The sequence below is a fragment of the Prosopis cineraria genome, unplaced genomic scaffold (assembly GCF_029017545.1).
Source record: "Prosopis cineraria cultivar Desert tree isolate PC_DT_omini unplaced genomic scaffold, ASM2901754v1 PC14, whole genome shotgun sequence".
NCBI lineage: Eukaryota > Viridiplantae > Streptophyta > Magnoliopsida > Fabales > Fabaceae > Prosopis > Prosopis cineraria.
The window spans coordinates 17,203,249-17,229,902 of record NW_026555345.1 but is presented as its reverse complement, the minus strand read 5'-3'; the positions used below and the strand labels follow the sequence as shown (position 1 = coordinate 17,229,902).

The 26,654-nt window shown below is 34.0% G+C and overlaps 1 protein-coding gene across 5 annotated transcripts; it reads right to left on the bottom strand.

The window, feature by feature from the left end:
• Positions 1–15,112: 15,112 nt before the first annotated feature.
• On the bottom strand, positions 15,113–25,611 carry LOC129292920 (dolichyl-diphosphooligosaccharide--protein glycosyltransferase subunit STT3A-like). Of its 5 annotated transcripts, none has more exons than XM_054930620.1 (23): positions 25,382–25,611; positions 24,953–25,015; positions 24,537–24,592; positions 24,346–24,417; positions 24,044–24,149; positions 23,902–23,964; positions 22,977–23,072; positions 22,752–22,811; positions 22,534–22,647; positions 22,097–22,183; positions 19,810–19,913; positions 19,620–19,715; positions 19,192–19,312; positions 19,011–19,091; positions 18,773–18,904; positions 18,440–18,670; positions 18,204–18,347; positions 17,111–17,297; positions 16,930–17,027; positions 16,691–16,770; positions 16,511–16,598; positions 15,494–15,583; positions 15,113–15,398 (listed from the first exon to the last, which is right to left on the bottom strand). In XM_054930620.1, the coding sequence occupies exons 1-23, from the start codon at positions 25,496–25,498 to the stop codon at positions 15,330–15,332; spliced, it is 2,355 nt and encodes a 784-aa protein (XP_054786595.1). In that variant the 5' UTR covers positions 25,499–25,611; the 3' UTR covers positions 15,113–15,329. The 5 variants fall into 5 exon arrangements, with proteins under 5 accessions (XP_054786595.1, XP_054786596.1, XP_054786598.1 ...); XM_054930621.1 differs by having other exon boundaries at positions 23,914–23,964; XM_054930623.1 differs by having other exon boundaries at positions 24,537–24,611; positions 25,382–25,521.
• Positions 25,612–26,654: the final 1,043 nt, after the last annotated feature.

Sequence of the window (26,654 nt, the reverse complement as noted above, 5' to 3'; positions counted from 1 at the left end):
TTCTCTAATTTTCTTGATCAAATTCTTATAGTTCCAAACCTTTTGATTTAAGACCAAGGATGTGCCTTAAACTCTTGGCAATGAAATACATGGGACATTCTCCGGTGTTTGCCTTGTAGGTCTTCTTCTACTTATCCCATCTAAAGCTAGCATAGAAGGCTTTAACCACATCTACTGAGTAGCTTAGATTGATCTCCAATAAGCCTCTATATTCATTTAAATATTCATCCATATCAAAGTTATGAGCTTTGATAAAAGAATCATATTTAGTGTAGTGACAAGTTACTACAACTATTGGGAGGAAGAATTGAGTAAACCTTGTCTGGTGCTTAAAGCTTAGAAGCTTTCCTTCTTGAATGCTTTCCTAAGAAGTGTCATTGGGAGGCATATTATTTCCATCTAAAGATAGTTCTCGACCAAGTCTAATTAGAGCCTTATCTAGTTGATCAGTTGAAGCAAGCTTGAATGTTGTAGCAAGTTCCTTTGATTTTCTTTATGTTTTGGTCCTCTTGGATGATTGACCGTATGACTTGCTACCTTCAATAATCAAAATCTTAGAGAACTTTCATTTTCTAGTCACCACCTCACTTGCTCTCTTCCCAATACCTTTCATTTAAGCCATTTCAGAGTATCAAAGGAAAAAGATTAAGGTTGAAGATTGAGATAGGATTTAAGGGATGTGAGGAACAAAAAAGTGCTTAAAAGGAATGGGTGATAGAATTCAAGTACTAAAATGGTTAGAGAAGAATCGAGGAGGCAATTAAGAAAAAGAGAGGGAGTAACGGTTAAAAAATTAAATGTTGGTTCATGCGTAGAATGGAAGAGCTGACATGTATATATATATATATATATATATAAAGCAATGTAGGATCACATGTGAGGAGTGATGTGTTTCACATATGCTTTTACCAGTTCTTCAGACTGAGTGCTATTTCTCACTTGTGACTTGGGGTGTTTCATGCGTGATTTGGCCATATATTGCAAGTTTAGATTTTGCAATTTTAATAGAGCAGAATCACATGTCATCACAATTGGTCTTCACGTGAGAAATGACCAAGTCAGGATAAGATACTCTCAAGAGAACATTTCATGCAAGTAGAACCTCCTTTTTCAAGCGTGATTTTGTATGGCTCAGGAAGGATGATATCCTAAGTGCTATTTCACACAAGCAACTAGGAAGGTTTCACACATAAAAATGCAACCACATAAAGATCATAATAGAATAATCCATTTTCACACAAAATATAGCATGTGAACTTGCAAGAAATGTCCTAAAACAATGATAACCACTCTTTAAAGCAAATGATACCTGATCTCGTGGCCTCTTCCTTTAAGATTACTTTCAATTTAATTTAGACAAGGCAAGATTCTTTAATTAACCCCTACAAAACAACTTAAAAACAACTTCAAGCTTAAGTTAGTAAAATATTCAAATATAATAGAATTAATTTTAAATACTTACAGCTCATTGGGATTTACCATTCCCAATTCCCTTTTTATAAAAGTGAACTATTCTTTAACCAATGGTTTGGTGAAAATATCTACTAATTGCTCGATAGTGGGTACAAACTCCAACACAATATACTTCTTGTGCACATAATCCCTTAGGAAATGATGCCTTATATCAATGTGCTTGGTTGTTGAGTATTGGACAAGATTTTTAGCCAAATTGATGGTGCTAGTATTGTCATGTCTAATTAGAATCTCCTTGAGATAAACTCCCAAATCTTTCAATTATTGTTTTAGCCATAAAATTTATGCACAACAACTTCTAGTTGCCAAATATTCAACTTCACAAGACGCTGTTCTATTTCTTATTGAACCATGATATTAGTGAGTCAATAAAGAACTAACAAGTTCCACTTATGCTCTTTCTATTTGTTTTATATCCACCATAATCAGCATCTGAGTAAGTGATCAACTTAGGTTTTCCTCCTTTAAAGAACTAGAGTCCTAATTGTGATGTTCCATTTAAATATTTGAATATCCTTTTCACAGCTTTTAAGTGAGATCCCATAGATCAGCTTGAAATCTAGCACACATATAGACACTAAACATTATTTCAAGTCTGCTAGCAATTGAGTAAAGTAATGATCCAATCATCTACCTAAATTTTGATTGATCTTCCTTCTTCCCGTTTTCATTCTTATCCATCTTGATTGTAGCATTCATAGGTATGTTGCTTGAATTTGAATTTTTGAATCCAAATTTCTTCGGTAGTTCATGAGTGTACTTGGTTTGGCTTACAAAGATTTCATCTCTCATTATCTTGATTTGCAATTCGAGAAAGAAGTTTAACTCTTCCATCATAGATATCTTGAATTCACCTTGTATAATCTTAGTAAATTTCTCATAAAACTTTAATAGTAGCTCTATAAATAATATCATTAACATAAATTTAAACTACAAGGATATCCCTACCTTCAGTTTGATAGAATAGAGTTTTATCTACTATTCCTCTTTTAAAATTATTATTCAATAAGAAGGTACTTAACCTGTCATACCAAGCTCTTGGTGCTTGCTTCAGTCCATAAAATGCTTTCTTTAATTTGTAGACATAATTTGGCATTGATGGGTCTTCAAATCTTGGAGGTTGCTCTCCATAAACTTTTTTATTTATTAATCCATTAAGAAAGCACTTTTAACATCCATTTGATATAGTTCAAAGTCCTTAATGCAAGAAAAAGCAAGTAAAAGTCTAATGGCCTCAAGTCTAGCAACAAGGGTAAAGGTTTCATTATAATCAATACCTTCTTGATTATGACCTTTAGCTACTATCCTGGCCTTATTTCTTACCACAATACTAGTTTCATCAAACTTGTTCTTGAAGAGCCATTTCATCCTCATTATAGGATGATCACTTGGTCTAGGCATTAAGTCCTAAACTTTACTTCTCTTAAACTGATTTAACTTTTCTTGCATTGCTATAAGCCAATATTTATTAGATAAAGCTTCTTTAATATTAGAAGTTCAATATTAGAAAGAAATACACTGAAGTAGCATACTTCCCTAAGTTAATCTCTTGTTCTAACTTTATCACTAACTTCTCCAATGACTTGATCAATAGGATGTGACTTGTTATATCTCTAACCTTTTGAAAGATTATTTATCTATCCATTTTGATCCTTAGTCATGATACCATTATTGGTTTGGCTTTCCTCTTTTTCATTCAATGAGAGACCATCAAGGGGAAGATTTATGGTTTCCTCTTCCTTGTTCTCATCTGACAAGGATTTATTAAATCTAACATGAATTGACTCTTCAACAGATAAGGTTATTTTGTAAAAAACTCTAGAAGCTTTACTTATATTAGAATAACTAAGAAATATAGCTTCATCATTTTTAGAATAAAACTTATTTAGATTATTCTTACCATTATTGAGTACAAAACACTTATGACCAAATACATGTAGATGTAAGATGTTAGACTTTCTTTCTTTGTAGAGCTCATATGGTGTTTTATTCAGAATGGGTCAAATGTATGCTCTGTTTGTGATATAACAGGTTGTACTCATGGCATCTGCGTAAAAATATTTTGAGAGTTTCTTCTTATTCAACACAGTTCTTTCCATTTCTACCAAGGTTCTATTCTTTCTCTCCACTACTCCATTTTGTTGAGTGTTTTAGGAGCAAAGAATTCATGATTTATTCCCCATTCTTCACAAAACTCGATAACATTTAAATTGTCAAATTCATTCTCCACCATGGTCACTCCTTATCTTTACAATTTTCAAACTCTTTTCATCTTATACTTTGGCTACAAATTCTATAAAATAATCAAAGATTTGATCCTTGAGACATGAAGATAGTTCATGTGAATCTAGATTAATCATTAATAATAACAAAAGTATAAAGATTACCCCTTAGGCTTTTTACCCTTAAAGGACTAATTAAGTCTATATGAGGAAGAAACAAAGAAAAGAGGGTTAGGCGTGAAGGAGAGAAGGACCTCTACTAAGGCAAGCAATTCTGGGAGAAAGGATAACATTTCTGACCTGTTACTTATTAGGTAAGTCTTGCACTGCCTTAACCTCCGATTCTACCCTATTTTTCTTAGTTTTAACTAATGAGAAATTGAATTTGAAAGTTTTAAAGAGATTATTTCTTACCCTATAGTAATAGAAATGTGCTCTAGAATTAAAGTAGACCTTTATGCCTCATTTAAGGTGAAATGATAAAGTTTTGAAGCTTTAAGCTTAATTTAACCTAATCTAGAGAGAGAGTAGTGAGAGAGAATTTGTTAGGGAAAAAGTTAATGTTTGTTGCAAGTGGTAGTTGGTCACGGTACATGTAAATGATTGCAAATAAAGGAGATGGTAGTGATTAGATGGTTAATTGTAATAATTGGCACTTTTAGTCAATAAAGCAATTGAATTTGGTTGTCAATTTTGTGTAGATTCTAGCATGTGATGGTTTAATAGTGGAAAGAGACTTGAGTAAGATTGTGGAACACAGGTAACCTTTTTCTTATGAACTAAATGGTTAAGGTAACCATATAGTTTATTATGTTTATTAACTATTATAACTATGTAAAAGTAATTATATAATTGTGAAATTGTGGCTTATTAGTTTTTATGCATGATTATGATTCATAGAATGGTTTTTGGTATGAAATGAATTTGTAAAATGGAAATGTACTGATTGTGGATTTTGACTTGTATAGATGTGTGTGTGTGTGTGTGTGTGTGTGTGTGTGAGTGAAAACATATGTATATTACTGTGAATGTTTGTGACGTGTGGTGTTTTGGTTCCCTAACCAATTTTGTATCTGTGTGTATGTGATGAAAATGGCAATATAGGCTAGTAGATAAATGTGAAAATGTGAATACGAGGTATACTTGATGTGTTGTGGGATTTGGCCTCGTATGAGAATGAGTATGAAGAAATGTGAATTTGCCTAAGTTATGTGTAATAGGCAACTTACAAGCCAGTTGTGTGCATGTGTGTTATATTATGTATATATTTGGTCAATTAGATGTACATTGTCTAATTGAACATGGTCAAGGCCTTAAACATGGCTAATGACTTATGGTTTCAATTGGTGATGCTCAAGTGGCAAATTTTGGCATAAAACGATCAAAATGCACTTAGGTGACTAATTTTTGAATGGGATATCGAATTGAAATGAAACCAGTGTCATTGATTAGATTTTAAAACAAGTTTCGTGTGGCCACTTGAATCACCCCAATCGAATATCAAATGCAAAAATGGCCCACTTTTAGAGTTCATATTAGAATTTAAAATTTGATAGCAAATTCTGACATGTGCATCGCAATGCATGTGTTAACAAAGGACAACAAGCTGCAGCATATGGCACAGAGTGTGCAGCTGAGGCCTCTGTGCCATGTGCCACGATGCATTTGGCACAAGCCACGGCACATGGGCCCTAATTTAGCTTGAATTAGTTGATTTAAATATGTTTTCTTGTTAACTTTAATGTGTTGAGGCACAGTGCTTTTGCTGTATAGTATTTTCTAGCTCGAGTATTTTTATGAAAAGATTTTAAAGCGTTTATCTTGGGATCCCAAGCTTTTAAAATAAAATATTTTTATAATAATTAGATTTTGAATTCTTAGATAAATATAAGTTCATTGAAGAATCAAAAGTTTTTGTTTAAACTTGAATTATATCACATATATAGTTTTGATAGCTGTTAGATTGTTGAAATTGTGTTTCTAGTCGTTGGTATAATTTCTTGTGAGTGACTAGCAAAATCACGCATGAAATTACTCTCAACATGTTCCAGATATGTGTATATGATAAATCACGCATGAACTTCATGATCTGTCACACATAGTTTTGCATATGTGAATATAGTTAGTTCTGTGTGCAAAAACTCGTGTGTGAACCTTTTGCTTTCACGCATGGTTTAGCCTGCAAAAGCCCAACACCAATTTTGTGTGACAAATCTTATGTGCAAACAACTTGTTATCACGCATGAAAATGACTACAAAAAGTTAAGCTTAGATTTGTGTGATAGAACTTGCATGAAACCTTTATGCTCTCACGCATGAAATGGCTAGTAGAATGCCAAAGCCAATTCTTGTGAACAAAACTCACATGGAAGCAGAAAGCCATCACACATGAAATTACTTGCAGTAGACTTAGTCCCTTCAGGAGGAAGAATCACATGTGAATCACAAATTTACTCACGCATGAAATTGCAAGCATTATGACTTAAACTACTCTGGGCATAAATCACACGTGGAAATGTAAGGGACTCAAGTAAGATTTTGCATAATTAGAAATATAGATGTGTGAATCATGGATCATACATTTGAGCAAAATGAACTTAGCTTGAGATGACTTAAGACACAGTATAGCAATATGTGTTTTGAGTAACAAGTGATAAATCATACTTGGCTAACATCAACTCTCACACGTGAAATGGCTTAAGACACATAGTGATGAAACACAACTGCTAAAATTTATGTGGATACTAATGGCTATAATGCGTGATTTTGCATACGGAAGCAACGTTTAAGGTATCACATGACATAGGTGATAAATCACATGTGAATCACTTCCTAAATCTATCATGATCCATCAGTTAGTGTGCCCAATATGTAAAATCTCATGAGTGATAATGCAGAATCATGTGTGATTCTACAACTCATAACATCTTGATTTTCTAATTGTGTGATCAGCTATTAATCATACGTAAAGTGATAATTAGTAAATGATTGGAAGTTTGAATGGTTACTTGATAATTTAACTTGTTGGAATGTTGAATGAGTAGATACAAGTGGAAGAACTGCATCCTGAAGTAAAGTGTGTACGCGCAATGAGAATTTTGCTTGCTATGCCATGCGCTATGACACAAGGTTGCCATACCTCAACACATGTACCATAATATGACCTTAAAAGCCATGAATCAGTTGATGAAGGCAGAGAAGAAAGAAGAGGAAGACATGAAAGTAAAAGAGAGGAAGCAAGGGTGAGCTAAGGCAAACATTTTCAGGCTATTGGAAGGCATCTCCTAATTAGTAACTTATCGAGTAAGCTTTGTATAACCATTACCTCCACTTCTACTATAATTTCTATTGGTGTGAGTTATAGAGAAATTGAATCGGGAAAATTTTGAGAGTTAGTTTCTTACCCTATAGTAATAAAAAGGTTCTCAAGATTTAAATTAGGGCTTTATAACTGGTTTGGAGTTAAATGATAGAGCTTTAAACTTATAAGCTTAGTTTAGCCCTAAACTAAGAGAAATTGAAGGTGAAAATGGTGTGTACATGAAATGGGATCGTTTGAGGTGATGTAAAATGATAATTGAGTGGTAATCAAATTAGAATGATTAAGTAAAAAGGAATGAATAGCTAAATATAGCCTTAAGTAGCAATTTAGTAGTTTTAGTCAATTGAGTCAATTAACTAATAATGCTAATTGTTTGTAGATTGGCATATTTCGTGAATAAGTTATGGGAAGAAGCTTGTAGAGAGTTTCTATGGTAATTGAATCCACAAGTAACCTTTCTTATGATAGAAGGATTAAGATAACTGAATAACTTTTTCTATTTGACTATTTATTGTCACTGTGTGAAAGTATGCTATTTAATGAATAAAATTATTTTAAACTAAGCATGTTTTGTGTCATTATATAGATGTTACCTGAAATTAAAGTTTTAACGAGTAAAAACATTTGATTTTATGTGTGTGTGTGTGTGTATGCGTGTGCATGTGTGAGTGCATAGAGGTAAACAAATCCTATGATTTGGTATGGAAAGCATGATCATAAGGGTAGGAGTTCACCCGTGTAGAGAGTAGTAAAAGACCATATAGCATCATTCTCCTTAGTGCCTTTCGAGGTATGGTGTTGGAGATTATCTCCTTAGTGCCTATTGAGATATAGTGTCCAAGATTCAGACTCCTTAGTATCGATGTGATGTGGTTTAGAGTCAACAACACCCCTTTGTGTGTATTAGGAGAAACCATAATCCAGAAGTGAGATAGAACACCTTTGGCCTGGTGATTCTATCACTGAAGGTGAGCTCAGGGCTAATGAGAGTCTATATTGGTCTAAGGCGAGCCTATGGTTTCAAATTGGAGTGATTTAGATGTTCAGTTAGTAGTGATCATGCTATATGCTAGAAAAGTGGTAAATTGTCACGGATAAGGTTGTAAGAGAGGCAAAATGATATGCTGATGTGATTTAAAGCAAAACATATGTTGTATTCTATGTTTAACTATATATTATGCTATATTTGCTTATAGTGCATGTGATAGTCAATAGTAGAGAGTTATTTTATTACTGAGATTATTATCTCACCCCTGTGGTTATATTTTTATAGGATAGAGTAGTGAACCGAGCAAGGAAAAGAGTCAGAATTGGCTTAGAGTTATTAAAGCCATGTGATTTTTGAGTTTGTGTAATGAACTAGACCTTGTGAATATTATGTATATAAATTGCCATAGGGTATGTATGCATGTTTTGAATGATTATAAGTTGTAAAATGTTGTGATTGTGGTGAATTTGTGAATCTTAGCCCATATGTGAAAATATATCGTGGAATGAATTGTATGGGCTAAGATTTAGTGGTAAACATATGGCGAATGTGGATATATGTAATTTTATAGTGAAAATGGCCTAAAGTGCATTATTGCATTATGTGGTGTACATTTGGTATTTATGGAAATGGGCTATTAAGTGGCCAAATTTTGATATATGAATATATATATATATATATATATATGATGTATTGTGGTCAATCAAGTGTAATAAGTCCTTATGGACTTAGTTTAAGGCTTAGAATGGTTTAATGAGATTAAAGGATTGATTTAAGCGCTTGGGTGCATTAATTTCTTCAAAAAAGTAACTTTTTGCACATGAGTGTTTAAATTTTGATCGAACTATTAGATCGTATCCAACCCTATCTCATTAGTTAGCTTATGAGTTAAGCTTCATGTGGGCGCTTAAATCACTCAAATCGGATGCCATGTGTAGAAACAGCTCACATTGGAAGTTCATCATTTGAGTTATCAAATGACAGCTGTAGAAATTGGTATGCGCACCGCGGCACATGGCATATCATGCCACGATGCATGGTACAGAGAAAGTCAGGGCGTGTGGCTCTGTGCTATATGCCACAGCACATGTATTGCCCACTGTGGCATATGGCCCATAATCTAACCTAATTTCATAGTTTTTAATGCATATAATGATTGTTATGAATGCTTATGACTTGTTTCCACTATATATGGCTATGATGTGATAAGATCTTGATGATTTTGCAAAAACAAGTCTTGGGCCTAAGCTTTTCAAACAAAGTATTTATTTATAGTTTGGCTTGATATGTGGTAATTAGGTTAATTCTCTACTTATATCATGGGGATATAGGGAAGGGTTGCATAGCTCATACTAAATTCAACCACTATAAACTTTAGCATGCTAGAATGACATCACTTGCAAGCTTGAATATATTTAGATGAGTCTTAATGCATATAAATGACATTTATAAACTAAAGATGATGCATTCATTTTAATAATTATGAAAAGTAATTAAGCTCTCAAAGTTTTTACATTGAATCTAAGAGAATTTAAATAACTTATTCTAAAGTTCTTCATTTATGAACTAAAGAGGTATTTGTTATGCACACATAACAAATACATCTTCTCTTAATTTTGTAATCATCAAAATATATGATCCAATATAAACCACAAGTCTCTTCCATGCAAAGTATCACCTAAGATAATAACATAAAATTTGATTAAGGTATTTATTTGCACATGTGATAAAATATGAAAATATTCAAACCCTAATATCTTTTTGCATGTGGCTTCAAAATCTATTCAAAACTTCACAAACACATATGAGAAATATAAGGTGGCTATGCATGCATACAAATTAGGTCAAACTTGCCAGATTGACAAGTCAACTCAAAAGGTTAAGTTTTAAACTCTAAGTCCAAATGCAACTTTTAAGATCAAATATTTTGACTTAATTGAACATAATACCAATGCACACATAAAATTTCAAATTTGCCCTTAAATGCCCAACAAAGTGCAAAATGACTAAAAAATACCCCTAATATGCATAAATTCTCTCTAAGGCCTAAAACCCTAATTTATCACCAAAAATGAACATTTTAGGGTTTCTCACTATAAAATATGGTCCTAAATACCTAACAAAAATGTGTAATAAACATGACCTACCACTTGTACTATGTTTCCACTATAATTTCTCTAAGTTTAGTTGATAGAGAAATTAAATCATGGAGTTTTAAAGAGTTAAAATTTGAAGGAAAGGTTTTAAAAGAACTCTTGGGTGCGAAACTAAGGTTTTACAATTGGTTTGGGGTTTAATGGTTGAATGTTAAGGTTATAAGTCCAATTTAGCTTAAATGGTTGAGTTGTTAAGGGCGAAAATTCTAATTGAGTGAGTTAAGAGGATATTTTAGTCATTTGAGTAGTCTAAGGGAAAATGACTATAGTGGATGGGTTGAGTGAACCCAAAAGGTGTTAATTGATTTGTATTGTGTACTAAGGAATTTGGCTTAGTTAAATTAGTACCCTATATGGAATGTTGAGAATTGATTAAGGAATTCATTATATGATTGCTCGTGAAAGTATACGTGACTTAAGAAGTTCAACGTGAATGGTAACCTTGGTGATAAGGGTAAAAGATAACTGGAGTAATCCTTCTATCTATAGTTTGTAAAATGATTTACAAGCATTTTATATAAATTGTATGCATTGTGTTTTATAAAATGATAGAGTAGCAGTATTATGAAAGAATTATGCATGCATGTGTATAGGTAATGCTTGTAAGGTATATGAAGAAGCATGTGCATTTACATCAGTGAGTGTACCCTGGACTAGGGTAAGGTATTGTGGCCTTACTCTATGTAAAGTCAGGAAGTCCTAAAGGTGCTAAGCATTGATGATGATTCGCTAAGGAGGACCCATGAATATATGCATCTATGAGTACACCCTAGACTAAGATGAGGGTCGTGGCCCTATTCTATATAAGGCTAGAAAGTCTTGATAGTCTAAGCATTAAGCGTGCTCCGCTGGTAGGGACTTAGAAGACCACCCATATTTATGATACCTGGTCTGAGGCAATGGTTTGGCGAGCCCTATTTCGTGTAAGGTTGGAAGTTCTTATCCGATTGTTTAGCTTTGCTAGTGGGAACTAGGAGTACATGAGCATAGTGGATAAATGAGCATGTCATTATGTGTATATCTATCTAAATTTCTTTTTGATAGAATTGATGCTACTTTATTCCTTGTATTTGATTTTACTTACTAATTGATATTTAGGATTTATCTAAGTTACTAGGATATATGTTTCACTTCGTTACCTTTTGTATATAGGTTAAGAGAGTATGAGAAGATTGGGAAAAGAAGTAAGAAAAGAATAGCTTCACTTGATAATGATATAACTACCTCTATATGTAATGAATGTATATTTGTATTTAAGAAATTTTTCCTGCCAACTAAGATGCATATATACATATGTGAGAGAGAGAGAGAGAAAGAGAAAGAGAGAGAGAGATTGATGAGTTGTGATAACTTGCTTGTGTATTTGATATTGCATCTCACAATGGTGAATATGTGAGTAGGCCTAAATACTATTCAAGCAAGTATATGTTATGTTATATAACTTGTTCCACTAGTAATGAATATGAATTTTTGCGTGATAATGTGTATTTATGTGAAACTTCACTAAATGGCGAGGTTTGACCCCATTTGTGTAAGTCAAGAGGATTTGTAATTTCCGACCATATTATGAGTCTTGGCCATATATGTGAAAGTTGGATGGTTAATAGTACAACAAGTATATTTGAGTTTGTGTGGTTTATATGGTGTGCCTCATATGAGACCACAAGTGTATAATGTGGTATTAAGAGGCCAAATTATTATTGTGATGTGATATATGTAATATGATGTGTCAGCCATGTGTAATAGGTCCTATTAAACTTGGTTCAAGGTCTAAAGTGGTCTAATAAGGCAAGATGTGGGAATTGAATGCTTAAGGTGCATGTTTTTGAAATGAAAGTAAATTTTTACACCCAAATGTTCAATTTAAGATGGACTATTGGATCGTGTTCATACTGGTCTCATTAGATAGATTATATGATAACCTTCGTGTGAGTGCTTACTTGAATCACTCCAATCAAGTATCAAATGTAAAAATGGTGCACGATGAAAGTTTATATCAAAAATATGTCATAACAGCAGAATTTGATACATGGACCGTGACACATAATAGCAATGCAATAGTGCATGACATATAACAAAAGCACATTGCTCTATATCACATGTCACGGTACATGGCTTGTTTTTGGGAAAATTAATTGTGTGGTGTATCTATTAAGTGGGTGTGTGTCTACACTTCCGTGAGCCCTTATTATTGAACATATTTTTTATGAAGTTGAGATCCCACATTTTGAAAATAATTTAAGGGCTTGTATCTTTGATTGTTGTATTGTAATTGTATTATAAAGTGTGGATGTGTAAGTAAAGCCCGAGGTGAAAATCAAGACTTTACACCCTTGAACCGTAGAACCTCTTCCACCATTTCTTTACCTTAAAACCCTCAATTCTACCATCCAAATACACCATTTAACTCCCCTTTAAGAATGAAATAAAACCCATAAATCAAAAATCATCCATTCCCTTCCATTTTCATCTAGTTGATTTCTCAAGTGTTCTTCCATGATGGATTCCATTGTTGGTCAACATGAAGAAGCCATGGAGGTTGAAATGGAGAGTGGCTAGGCATCTCATCTCTTCCCAAGATGCATGAGTGAAATCTCTTTAAGCTCCTAAATTTTTGGGAGTTTCTCTAATCTCTACCTCTTGTTTAATTCCTTGTAATTTTGGTGATTATGACATTGTAGTGACTATGGTTGTTGGAATTGAACTTTTATAATACTTGATTGAGTATTATATGAAGTTGTTGTTTATTTGCCAATTAAGGTGCTACAATTTTGAATTTGGGGCTATCCAAATTTAATTTTATTATCGCTTCTTGTGAGTCACGGTTGTGTATTAAGCACACTTAGGGTTGGCTAATCATTTTTTTAATCTATTTGAGGTCTCATTTGGTTAAGGCAAGGGTTAGAATTGGCAATTAACTTCATAATCAATTGGTCATTTTTTAGTATAATTAATTCTAAAGGTTATTTTAGGGTCCTAATTAATCTAAAAAACCTAGAAATGCTAATTCTTAATAGTTACTAGGATGTCCTTAAAATTAATTGGCATTAAGAGAAAATTAATTACATAGAGCAAGGATAAGAGAGGGAGTGCATGTGCCTAAAAAGACCATCATTTTACATTTTAATCACACAAACCAACCATATTCCAAATATGTCCAATTTGGAAAAAAAAACCCCAAAAATTTAGTTTACATTTAATTCTTGTTATTGTTTTTGGTAGATTTAAACAACTTGGGGTTTAAATTTTAATCAACCCCATGAGAAACCAACTTAGGTTGCGCCCTATACTCATTAGGCTGTTTCTTAATTTAATTTGAGTGGTTAAATGACAAGTGTATATTAACAAGTGTCGTTGGATAAGGAGAAGAAGGTAGTGCTCGCGTGGAGAAGAATGCAGTACTTGCCACAGAAAGTTGTGACAAGTACTCACTGAAGAAGAATGCAAAGGTGGAAGGGGGTGCTCATCAGAGAAGAAGGCAATGGCAAGACACGCAGTGGGAGGAGGTGGTGCTGGAGCAAGAATGGTGAAAAGAGTATGAGAATAATATTGCCTTTTCATATTTTAAAATTAACTCAAATGATAGTGCCAAAAAAATTTTCCTCCCATTTGTTCTATTATACAAAACTTACTTTTTTTAATGTTTTCCAATTCCTTTTCTAGCTCCATTTGGGCTTGATTGCTATGGTAGGGAAGAATAGGAAAAATTGTCAATATGGATGGAATAATTGAAACCTTGACAAGAAGCACCAAAATTTAAAGGTAAGATTTCAAAATCTGCAATTAAGTTTCAAGCCATTTTTAAGAATATGCATTGATGATTATTTGAACTAAATTGCAGATCTATGATGCCTTTCAAGAATCTTTTACAACTTGGTTTTCCTCAAATATTTCCATCATTTAGTCAATAAGCTCAATTTTCTCCAAAAAGTATTTTCGAAGTCATTCTCCACTCGTCATAATAACAATGTATGACAATTTGAGAACATTCTTTTTTTTTTTTTATTAGAAGAAATAAGTCTTCCCCAAGACAGATATTATCTATCACTAAATTACTACATATATAAAAGTTGAGGTTAATTCCCAACCATTTGCATAAGTAATAAAAGCCTCTATTACTCGCGCAACTTTAATTAGTTGAGAATATATTAACCCAGCCTCTAAATATTTATATTAATATTCATTTAATTATACCATCAAGAAATAAAATCTATCATATTTTGTACAAAATTTTAATAAAAAAATATTTCATAGAAGTATTTTCTTTGCACATAATGCACAATAACAAGTATGCGTCGTATTAGTTCGATATAAATAAATAAATGACGGGTATGGGCCTTACAAATAAAAATACCTTCTCTACTATTTCCCGATCAGATGCTGGGAAACTAAGATCATTGATACTTGTAAAAGCAAATAATGAAAAAAAATTATTTACAAATAGACAGCCGGTGAAGTTTTTGTTTCTACTTACTGGTATATGTTTTATATTATTGTGTCTTTGTTCAAATTGTTAACATACTCCCTCCATTCTTATATATAAATCACTCCTATACTTCCAAAATCATTATTGATATTATCTGAAAATATTTTTATTTTCAAAACAAATCATCTTTTATATGTAACCTCCTACCTATTTATGAAAAATTATGAAAGGGTAAAATTGAATAAAGTATTAATAACTTATACTTTTATACAAAATGACTGGTTAAAAAAATAATAATCAATTCATTTTAGAAAGTGACCAGAGGACGGATGAGGTAAAGACTATTAGACCATTTTCTGTTGAGCCTTTTTTTTTTTTTTTCTCCAGGTTTCCCGCATGTATTCTCTTATACGAGTCAATTATGTTCGAGATAAAGTCGGCACTAATGTGAGCATCCCTTCAAGCGGGGAATCGAACTTCAATGTATCACATTATGAAAAACTAGCTCTTTTTGCTAAACACAACTCCCATAAATCTCTTAGCATTTCAACCATAGGATAGAACGGGGTCAAATGATCATGTAGCAGGTAATAAAATATAGGCCCAAAATCATTAATTGATAATTTAACTTATAGATTAGTAAGGGGACTATGACTACTAAACCCGGCAAAATCATTGCATGTCCCACGCACGTGTAAGGAATGCATTAAAAATGTGTGAGAAAAATGCATCAAAAACTAAACTAAAACGGGTTCCTTCTTGTTCCTCTTCTCTTAGACCCACTAGTTAAGCTTGTGCTTGAGCTGGCTTTCTGCCAAAAGAGAGAGGGGTGGGTGGTTCAGGGTGGCACAAAACAAAATAAACAAAAATTTAGACTTTTTCCAGGCAAGAATGCCAATGACATACCGATTTTGATTTCTTAGCCTTTCCTCGGATCCTGTTCCTTGGAGGTTTCAACTTGTATATCCGAACCATCCAATGGTGAGTCGTGAATACCTGGAATCATATCAGAAAGCCATTGTTAGCATATAGAGCTTCGGTCAAGCATTTCTCATTCGTGTCAATTACCCACCTTCGGTCTCAAATACAAGTCACAATTCGTATATATTAAAAAAATTATTTTTTATTCAAAATTGAAATGTATTTCCAAACTTGCCAAATGTCTTTCCCCTAGTGTATACAATCCCAATATAAGCATTTGGGGGAATTTGTAAAAACATAAGCATTTTATGACACAAACACACACACAGATATATATATATATATATATTGACCCGGGACTTTCAAAAAAGTGATGCATATTTGGGAACAAAGGTATTATTTACTGCCATTTCTTTCTTATTATTTACGTGTATATTCCTGACACCTGGCACACTTTCAGTTCCTCTGTTCTAACAGACTCGTATGAATCATTTGTAAACTACTCGAAATGCAAGAAAATATCCATTCATTCCACTCTTGTCTGCAATTTCCACTATCATTCTTCAGCTAGTCATGCACGACTCCTATAATAAGTAACCCCATGAATGAATGCGAATGAGATGATCATTCCCTGGGAAAAATATGAAAAGTGCTAGCTGCTATAACTCATCAATATATCTAAGACTCACCTAGTGACCAAAAATTAAAAAAAAAAAATCAGTGCTTTTAAAATTGTACGTAGATGTGGACACAAGCAGCTAGAAAGAGGGATTATAGTTATCACATGGATGCATGTTGCTTATTGTGCATACAAGGCAATGGACTGATTTATGAACAAGTTCGAGCAGGACTAACTTATGTTGGACTGGCCAAAATGAAATTCTTGTTAGATTTATTTAGCTTTAACCCATAATAGGCTAGAAATCTTCTGCTCTTATTCTTGTTAAATTTATATATCTTTGACCAACTATGTGCTGGCGAGAAACTAAAAATTCCCCTGACCTCTTCGAAATGGCTAAGTTTGAAATATTTCTTCCCAATTTCTGTTCTCCTCACTTTGTCAAAGCCTCTACCGTCGGTTTCTACAAACCTGTAAAATCACAGGAGGCTTCAATGCCTAAACAGTCCAAAAAAGCTCAAAAATAGAAAACTCACAAACAGCCAAATTCCAGCAGAGCAGACCTGTAATAGGAGAGTTTATACATGAGGCATTTTAGCATTGTTGGTGTGGCCATAGAATCAATCCGATACTGGCCGTCCCTCTTTTAACAGAACAGCAAGAAAATAGATATTAACATCCAAGCATAACTCATCTCAGAACCAGGTAATTATAAAAGCGAAAAATAAATTAGCACACACTCTCCTAATGTAATATTAAAAGGGTTTGACAAAGCAACCAATGTTGCTTACAAGTAACTTACTAAATAATCCGGTTCCCTTATGTGAGGGAATACACCCCCTCCTATACGGACCATCCATAGGAACTTGTTGATATCATCACTAGGGTAGCCAACCAATCCTAGAAAAGTGAAGCCAAAAAAAAAAAAAAGTCAGAACATAGACTTGGATTAAATAATCTCAAAGAAGAGAGAAGATATTGACCTCCAAAGACAAGAAGAACATATTTGACATCCAAGGAGTGGAAAATTTCCCAAGCTTCCTTCTCAGGAGAAGACATGGCTGTACCAACAGTGGCAATATGTGTGTTATTCCAGGTATTATTGTCAACGATGACAGTTCGGTTTGCCATGGCAGTAGTTTGATATCCATAATCCCACCAAGATGCCACCTACAAGAAATTCCATACAAGCATCTTGTTTCTCATACATTTATAAGCAACAGGTTTACATCAATGCATTATTTTCCTTTTCTTTGAAGGAGACAACAATGCTGTATGGGAACAAGTGTCGTTTAGAGAAAAAAAAAGGCATGGAGCCTTCTTACAGTTAGAGGCAATGTCTTCAATTTTTTTTTTCTTAAATAAGACAATCTGACAAATTTATAAATATTGCAGACTAGGTTTCAAATAGATAATAGAATTTATAGACAAATAGCAAATATCACGCCCGCGCTCACACACATCACGGGGGATCCCAAGTATGCCACTGGCGCTGCAAGTATTGGAAAAACCTATCTGCACTTCTATTTTTTTTTTTTTAACCCAAAAAACAAATTTAGGGGAAAGGGGCATGATGGGACGAAAAGAATACAAGAAGCAGATTACCCCCCAAGTAATCCACAATATCAATCTAGTCAAATCAACAAAACTATAATTCATTTCACATTCTATATTATTACTAAGCTTCTAAAATATATATATATATATATATAATTTTTCATTATAAAAAACGTAAATGTCAATCCAAAAGTACCATGTTTAAAAAAAAAAAAAAAATCACCTGTCAATCGCCATAGTTTATTCATGCAAAGTGATGGTAAAAGAGTAATTATTTAGCTTCAAAACTTAAATAAGAAAATATCAAGAATCCCACACAGATATATGAACTATTGAAGGATAATGACATTCCAAAATTAAACGATAAATAAAGTGAGCAGTCTAAATACTGACCTTCCAAAAGGAAAACCATGATTTCTTCCAAATTGAGCAATATAGAGAAAAGACAAACACATGCACACACAACTACAAGCTCAACACCAATAAGCAGAAAGACCAGGAAATGTTACAGAATCTCACTTTATCATCTACTTCTGTATTATGGCTCAGCCAACCGTAAGCTTCCCTGAAATCATCGAAAACATGTGAACCATCATGTGAACGTGATGTTAGAACAATAGAAGGGGCCGAATAGGCTTCTGCTGCTGCCCATACGCTATGAACCTACGAAAGAGAGAAGTGACTCTAAATAAACTCTAATGAACTACGTGAGACTTCTGAAATTACACATGTAGAGAAATAGAAAGCTAAATTACCACATAGAAGGCACCCAGCAACAAAAGTAAGAAAATAGCGATGATGGATGTTTCCAGAGGCAAAACCAAGAGCCTCTTCTTAACCTGTGCCTTGGTAGGTTGTTTTTCGACAGGCTCTTTTTCCTTCGTTTTGCTCCTTTTTGACGTGCGTTCCTTCGTTGTGTCCTCACTTTTAGCAGTCTTGACCACATCATTTGGTGCCACAGCATTATCAGAGGTCGCATCCCTTGCCTTGGTCGTTAAAAACACAATATGAACAAGGCAACCTCATGGAATGACTATAGGAATGTGCAGCAGTGCCGAATTTGTAAAGCAGAACGAAGAAATGCTTACATCAATCTGAGAATCACCTAAAAGGTTGGGTAACTGAAATTTGATTGATCTTGTGAAGACATTAAAAGCTTGAGAAAGAGCAATCCCAGACATTATGCATGCAGCCGGGGCAAGTACAAGCATCAGACGAACCTAAAATTTAACAACACAATGATGGATTCCATAATAAGTTAATAACATTAAAAAAATATACACATTACAATACATGATCAAAATACAGTACCACAATAGTTCTTACCATGACTCCAGAAAAATATACAGACATTACAATATACAGCACCACAAAAGAACTTGCATCAGATAATGGCGAGAAGCATGCCTGCAGCAGGTAAAGAAGAGGATGACAAGTTCATGTACAAACCCAGAAGGAAAGGAAACGTAAAAAGACAACAGAATTTCTTGCAAGAAAATTAACTTACAATAACGCCTGCTGGAACCAAAAATGCCAAGACATTGATGTCCATAAAGTAAGATGGCCAGGTAGGCGGTTGATGCTCGCTCACACTAGCTATGATTGGTATATACTTGCTGGCATAAGTACTGTTGAACGAAGAATTACAGATCATTTTACAAGTTAGGAGCCAGTTCACAAGACCAAAGACAATAAAGAAAAGATATAGTGAAATGTTAAAATAGAAAAAAGTAGATCAAAAGATACTTCTTATAGTCCATTCATGTATTTATGCACCAACAGTCACATCAAACAAGAAAACCAAACTGTAAAGCAAAAAATGGAAAAGTGGCTGCAAGATCTCATATCACGCCACTAACTTGCAGTAGCTAGTAATTTTTTTGTTCATGGCTCCAGAGCAATTAGACAATAAATAATTGAGAACAAGGAACTCACGGGTCTAGTAGACTTAAACTCCGGCCACTCCATCCCTTTGTCGGGCTTGAAGCTACCATTGCTACAAGTACTGCCACTGTTGCACAACATACTGCCCTGAAAATTAAATGGTTCACAAGTGTTAAACAAGTTCAGTTTTCCACTCGCCATGCTTCCAGCATTTAAATAAACCATACAGAGGGATGCTTACAGGCCAAAAGATACAACTAGTGTCACAGCTACTTTGAACATTTTTGGCGATAGAATCCCCCTGATGTAGTACACAAGAGCCACAACATGAATAATGATGAAAACCTGCAAAACAAGAATTAGCAAACGGGAAACAGGGTTTCGAAGTGAACTAAGAAAAAGGGGATAAATTGCCATGGTTTAAACTACAAAATTTAGCTAATATATTCGAAGTCCTTATCCATTTCCATACATAAATAGAGGAAAAGTAAAAAGCATATAAATCATACTCCCTCCGTTCATTATTTAAAAGGCATTTTTTTTTGAAGCATCATGTTCAAAAACACAAGACATTTTGAATCTTTCAAAATATAATTAATGATATTTTTTCATAAATGCCCTTAATTAGGGGTATAATTAATAAGATTTTCTAATTGAGATAACTTATTAAATAAAGGTAAATATAAAAAGAATATATAATTTTAAATGATGTTAACTAACTTATTGGAGAATGTAAATTAGTTAAATGTGCCTTATAATACTAAACTGAGGGAGTACTAAATTAATTAAATGGGCTTTCAAATATTTGTAGATTCTAAATTTAAAATGATCAAGCATATACGCCCTCCGTTTAAAAATGTAAGGCATTTTTAACCGAATCTCACCCCTAATAAAATAGTTACTTACTTTCAAACTAATCCTATCTTTTCATATTTACCCCTATTAAACACCCAACAATAAATATAAAGTCAATATCAATAGGAACACTTTTAGAAAAAAGGTAATGATTAAACCTCGAAAGACTAAAAATGCCTTACATTTTTTAACATTCAACTCCTCAAAAAATGTTTTATATTTTTGAATGGAGAGAGTAAGTAAATACCCATGCAATTCATTATGGCTCAAAAAAGCTTCAGGCTACTTTCACCGCTGAAATGGCTAATACAAGACAGTAAGGAAGTCCAGACTACAACTCCAAATTGTATATGAGAAGAAACAGAATTTTCGGAGTTCAGATAGAAAAATAGAGACAAACCACCATAAATTGCAGAGAAGACAGAAAAGAAAATAGAAAACAATGCCAGGCTTTCAAGATGCTGGCATTCTCCCATCAAAACTACTCCAAGACTCATCCGTACATGCCTCACTTTTCCTTCGTTCCATATAAACCTTCATCATAGCAGAATTGATTAGACCCACTCATTATAGTAAAAACCCCGGTCCCCAATCCAAATCTGCCAGAGAACCCAAAATTGTTACATAACAATTTCCCACGTCGCTCTATCCTTACGTCTTAACCATCTAGAATAAGCCATTAATACTCGTTTCAGGGGACCATGCCTTTGGATTTCTCTCCCCACCACCACTTGTCATATCACCATTGTTGAAAATTGAAAATTCATCAATATCAATCTAGTCTTGAAATTTTCCTTTTTCCACGTATAATTAAATCAATTCAAGTCTAATCTTTCTCTAGTTACCCTCTCATCTAGCAAAATGGTATTGACAATCCTACTAGCCAAAAGCAATGATTTTTCCGTCCTTTTTTCCCTTTTTCTCTTTTTATAAACAAATATTAATAAGTTCACACCCATCTAGCTACCGTACTGAACCTCACACTTAGCCTGACGCATAATTGATTATGCACAAACCTAACTCTATGGCCCTTTACTTCCTTATTGAGAAAGACTTGTTAAAAAAACAAAAAAAAATTCCTCCCAGGCAACATCTCAATTCATTGTCCACAGCACAGAGAATGTAAACTTCCTAGATGCTGAAGCGCATTTTCTATGGAGTTGGACTGGGCTGTCAATCAATGATATTTTTTTTCGGATTTTAACATCTAATAATTAAGAAGGAAAGGAGGCATTTTGAAAGTTATATCTGATTTTCATAAAATTCTAGTGTCGTGTCGTCAGTTGCTCTAATTAGGCATTTTGGACATTTTTCTTTGCCCATTTGGAAGAATGTAAATAATCCCCTCGGCAAATGAATAAAGCACAACGGGGCAGTAGGTCCCACATCTAAAAAATTTTCATATGCTGTGCCACACGAGCCAGGGGATCTTTTATGTAAGTGCAGAGGGATTGAAAGCACCTCTCGTTTCTTGTGTTTGTCTAGATTCACTACTTCAAGTAGAATGCATTTTCCTTCTCTCAAATCTTTAAATTTTTTTATCAGAAAATGGTCAAAGCACATTAAAGGAGCCATAAATTAACTATGAAGTAGAAATAGTTGATTATTTTGTCATAAAGCATGATTTTATTGACAATAATCACTGCTATTTCAAAGAGTAGAGGAGAACTAACCAGAAATGATGCGAAGTGTTCTGACGTCATTACAGCATTAAACCCAACAACAGGCACCAAGGAAGCCAACAGTGTGCCCAAGACAATCTGCATTGAGGAGTTTCACCGAGTGAACCAGAAACGAGATATCCAGCATTGCTGGATGAGAGACAGTTTGCAGATATATAATTTAAATACAAATAAACATATCTAACTTGTAAATGAGCATACATGACAGATTGATAGGCAGCAAGAATTTTACAAGCTTCAAATCAAAAAAATAACGTATGACAGTAGCATATGCAATTATGCATAACGTGGAACATCACATATCTGTTGCATAAATAATACAAGATTTCCCCTGCGAACCTTCAAACGCACTCTCCATATTTCAATTAAGAGACAAGGCATTGATCTGAACTAAAGAAGATAATTTCATGATTGCACTAGATACTCACAAGAGGTGCGTATGCAATGTACAGTCGAGAAGAATAGCGACCAGTTATTATGCACAACAGCGCATGCAACGGAATGAGGTTGATAATAAAAGTGTACCCTCCCCAGGAGCAAACCTGCAATATATGGATAAACAATAGAACCATAACATAAAATTGAAGATGCATAACAAGAAATAAAAAGGAAAAAAAAAAAAAGGTTTCCATTGTACAAAGCTCACCATGTAAAAATATGCTATGGCATTCAAAGTGGCATAAAAGAGGGAACCTGTATTTAGTGTCTACATGAAATGTAAGTTAAGTCAGAATATTAACAAAGAGGACAAGCGCATAAGAAACAAATTGTACAGAAAAATACTAAAGGTAAACGAATTGAACTATTGGGATAAGCAAACATCTAAAAAAACAAAGGAAAAAAAACCATGCTGGTATTATCAGAGGCTAACCTTTATATAGAGATAGAAAGTGAAAATCAAAGCAAATATAGCGACAGCTTCATTATCATAGCTCCCAGCCACAGACCGAGATATATATGATGGGACCTGGAAATAGAAACATATTTAGAGAAGAGGAACCACTTATATACATGAGGAGAGTCTGCAACCAGCAAATAAAGGTATAATAGAATAGAGAATGAACACATCTATAATTCAACCATGTAATTCATACAGGGGTAGAATCTGTTTTAACAGACAACCTGCCAAAAATGTTCAAATGAATGCACATCAAGATGCATGACTGTCGATTAACTTTTATCCACTGCCTTTATAAAATATACATATTCATCAAGCTTACAATCTAAGAATGCTGAACAATTACATCATTAATTAATACCAAAGGATAGAATTAGTATCGCATCCTTCGTCAAACTCAAGTCATATCAATATCATCAGCTATGAACTTCTTGACAACAAAAAGGGACACTTCCATCACCGTTGCATATCCCCAAAAAAAAAAAAAAAAAAAGAACCAGTCTCAAGCAGGTGAATTAGTGAAATGCACGCATAAGGATGTAGCAACAAATAATATTAGATGCGAAGAATCTTCCTGCATAAGGCACGAAACAAACAACAACAGGATTCATAGTCTTGACGAACGTTCCTTTTCATGCAAATGAGTTTGCGTTACTACAACCAAAAAACTATACGATTCACAGAAAATAGCAGTGAAGATCAGATAAAACATATTGCTTTGAACGCTTATTTATTTATTTATTTATTTTTATCTTTTGTAGCCAACACTGAGTTTGAATGTTTTTAAACACAAACCAACGAGACATCCTCAGATAATTTATGTTAGTATGTCAATAGTATCACTGTCAAGTTTGACAAAATTGAACAAAAAATAATCCCATTCAGTCACAAAGCCAACCAAGATATTGACCATAGCCAAAAGAGCTGCAGCAGTCAGGCCCGCTCCAGAACCCTTAACTTCCTGCATATAGAGGCAGGTTGCACTATATTGATACATAAATTAATAATAATCAAAATATACAATTTGGGTAAGAACAAACCTTGGTCAGAAGATAAGTTGCCCATGAAGCAGAGGCTGAAAATATAGGTGCAGTAAATACACACACAGTTTCTACCGAGAGAGGAATATTTAAAGAATTCAGAAACCTGATATCAAAAGAGATTAACCCAAAAAAGTCAAATTCTTCGAAAACTACAAAGAGGAATGTTTAAAGTATTCAGTACTCAGGTAAACAACGAAATAATTGGTAGTGCAGATATTTATCAACATTAAGTCCGCCATCACCAGAAAACCAAGAGCATTAGTATAAATGTTACAAACTGCACTATTTCAGACACTTACCACCATAAGGTGCCTGCTGTCAAGGTCAAACCAGGATAGACAGTCCCACCAATTACACGACCCAAAGGATACCTTGAATAAAGGGTGACACTCATTAACGCTAGAAATATAATTCAACAACTAACAAACTGGTTAGACTGAATAGATGACCAAGAAGCGAAAGTGTTGCAATTCATGCACTGGCTACTTACCAAGTTCGATCATCAAACCAGTTCCAAAAATCATATATCCCATTCTTTGTTAGAAACTGAAACCACCCAATATTCCTGTCATCTTCGGTGAGTTTTAATTGCATTGCTATAGATTATTTTTTGCAGAAAATAATATAATCCAGAAAACATATACTCGTTCTGTTGTCATACACATACTGAGAACAAAAAAATTATCTTTAGTGAATACTCGCAAGATACCAACTAGCAACAAATTGAAAAAAATAAAACACGAACTGCAAAAAATAATGTTACATATAATAATGATGAGTTTAAATTTTTAAATCAGCAACTGAGAAACTCGGGGAAACTAACAGCATCAGTTTGAGAGACTCGCCAATCTTCGCAAGAATAAGAACTAAAGGGTGGAAAAAGGTTTCATTTCACATAAAGCTCACCTGAGTGACTCTATAATTGAAATAAGGATCAAACTCATGAATCACACTTTCGTACTTTATAACCTGTTACAGTAAACGGCAGATGTCAATGTCATGGACTGCTAGAGAAACAAATGAAAATACATAGATTACATCGGTTCTGCTGGACAGAATAAAGAATTAAAATTGCAATGCAAATAGGAAAATGAGCCTATATTCTATAATACAGAATATAATGACAAGAAGATAGCATTTAGAGCTTATATGACACCAAGACTTGGCACACTTATTTCCCTTAACCAGAAATGACCATTTTCGCTAACAAAATTTCTGATATTGTGAATAAGCAAAAATATATAAATTCATGCAGTTCAAATCCACAAAAGGAAAATGAACTGTGACAAAATTACATTCTCAGATCCAAGGACACAGAAATGTTGAAAGGCTTACAGAGAAGAGACGGATAGAGAAGGCTAGAACACCAACAAGGATTAAGATGAAGAACGAAAGGACACTTCCGAAAGCATTCCGGAACAAGCTGCCGTTCGAAGCATCGGAGGCCGCCATTGACGGCCAGATTGAGCTTTCGGGGGGAAAGGGAGGAGAAGTACGTGTCTCTGAGACTGAGACGCCAGTTATTGAAGTCGTCGTCGAGAAGGAAGACTTGAGGGGAGGGAAGACTAAACTGTCATTTTATTGGAAAAGACGATGACGGATCAAAAGTTTGTATTTAATGACGAAGATATTATTCAGTTTTCCGACGTGGCGAAATGTTATTGCTTTGCAACAAGTAGCCTGGGAATGGGTCGTGGGATGCTGTTTTGGCCACGCAGCGTCAGTCGATTGGACGTTTCCACGCACAACTAAAACTCATTATTCTTGTTATTATTATTTTTTTGAATGAAAACTAAATTCAAGAGTCAGCAAAAATGACAGTACAAGGAACCTAATACAAGACCAAAGAAAGCAGACTCAATCATCATACACTTCCTAATGTAATATTCCGTGGGTGATGATCAAAGAGATAAATAAAACTTTTCATAAAATGAGCTTCACTAGCAAGAAAATGAGTATTACTAATTACATCCCTAAAAACAAAACTAATAGAAACAGACTAATCTCTATAAATGAAATTACAAACATTTTGAATGATATCTCTGTAAGGGTGTTCCTCATGATAACCTCTCGTGAGAAGGTTGATTGCTTCTATGCTATCCAAGTAGACTTCAACATTCCTCAACCCCTTAACCCAACAGAGATTAAGACCTTCAAAAATTGCTAGGACTTTAGCAATAGTGGATGGATAATTCTCAAGCTTAGAATTAAAGCCCTTTGTCATTTGAGATACATTCACACAGGTCGCTAATCCATTTAGACAAGAACTATCGATGTCTAGTCTTATAGCTCCTTGTGAAGGTGAGTGCCAAAACTCCTTGCCACTAGACATAGATCGACTTACTTTGAGTTTTCCCAGCCATTTAGAATTAGTTAAGGCTTTCAATAGGAATTTATTAGGGTCTAGTTGAATAAGCTGGCTTTGTTCATCAAGAACATTTTTACAACGTATAACCCAAAGTTCCCAATACATGTAAGCGAAAGCTATTGGCCATGGGAGTTGTAAATTAGAGTAAGAACCTGCTAGGTTTACAAAGTTCCATCTGATCCATTCTAAACAGTCAAGGCTCAAAAATCATGTCCAGAGATTAGCTTTCACAAGTTGCTT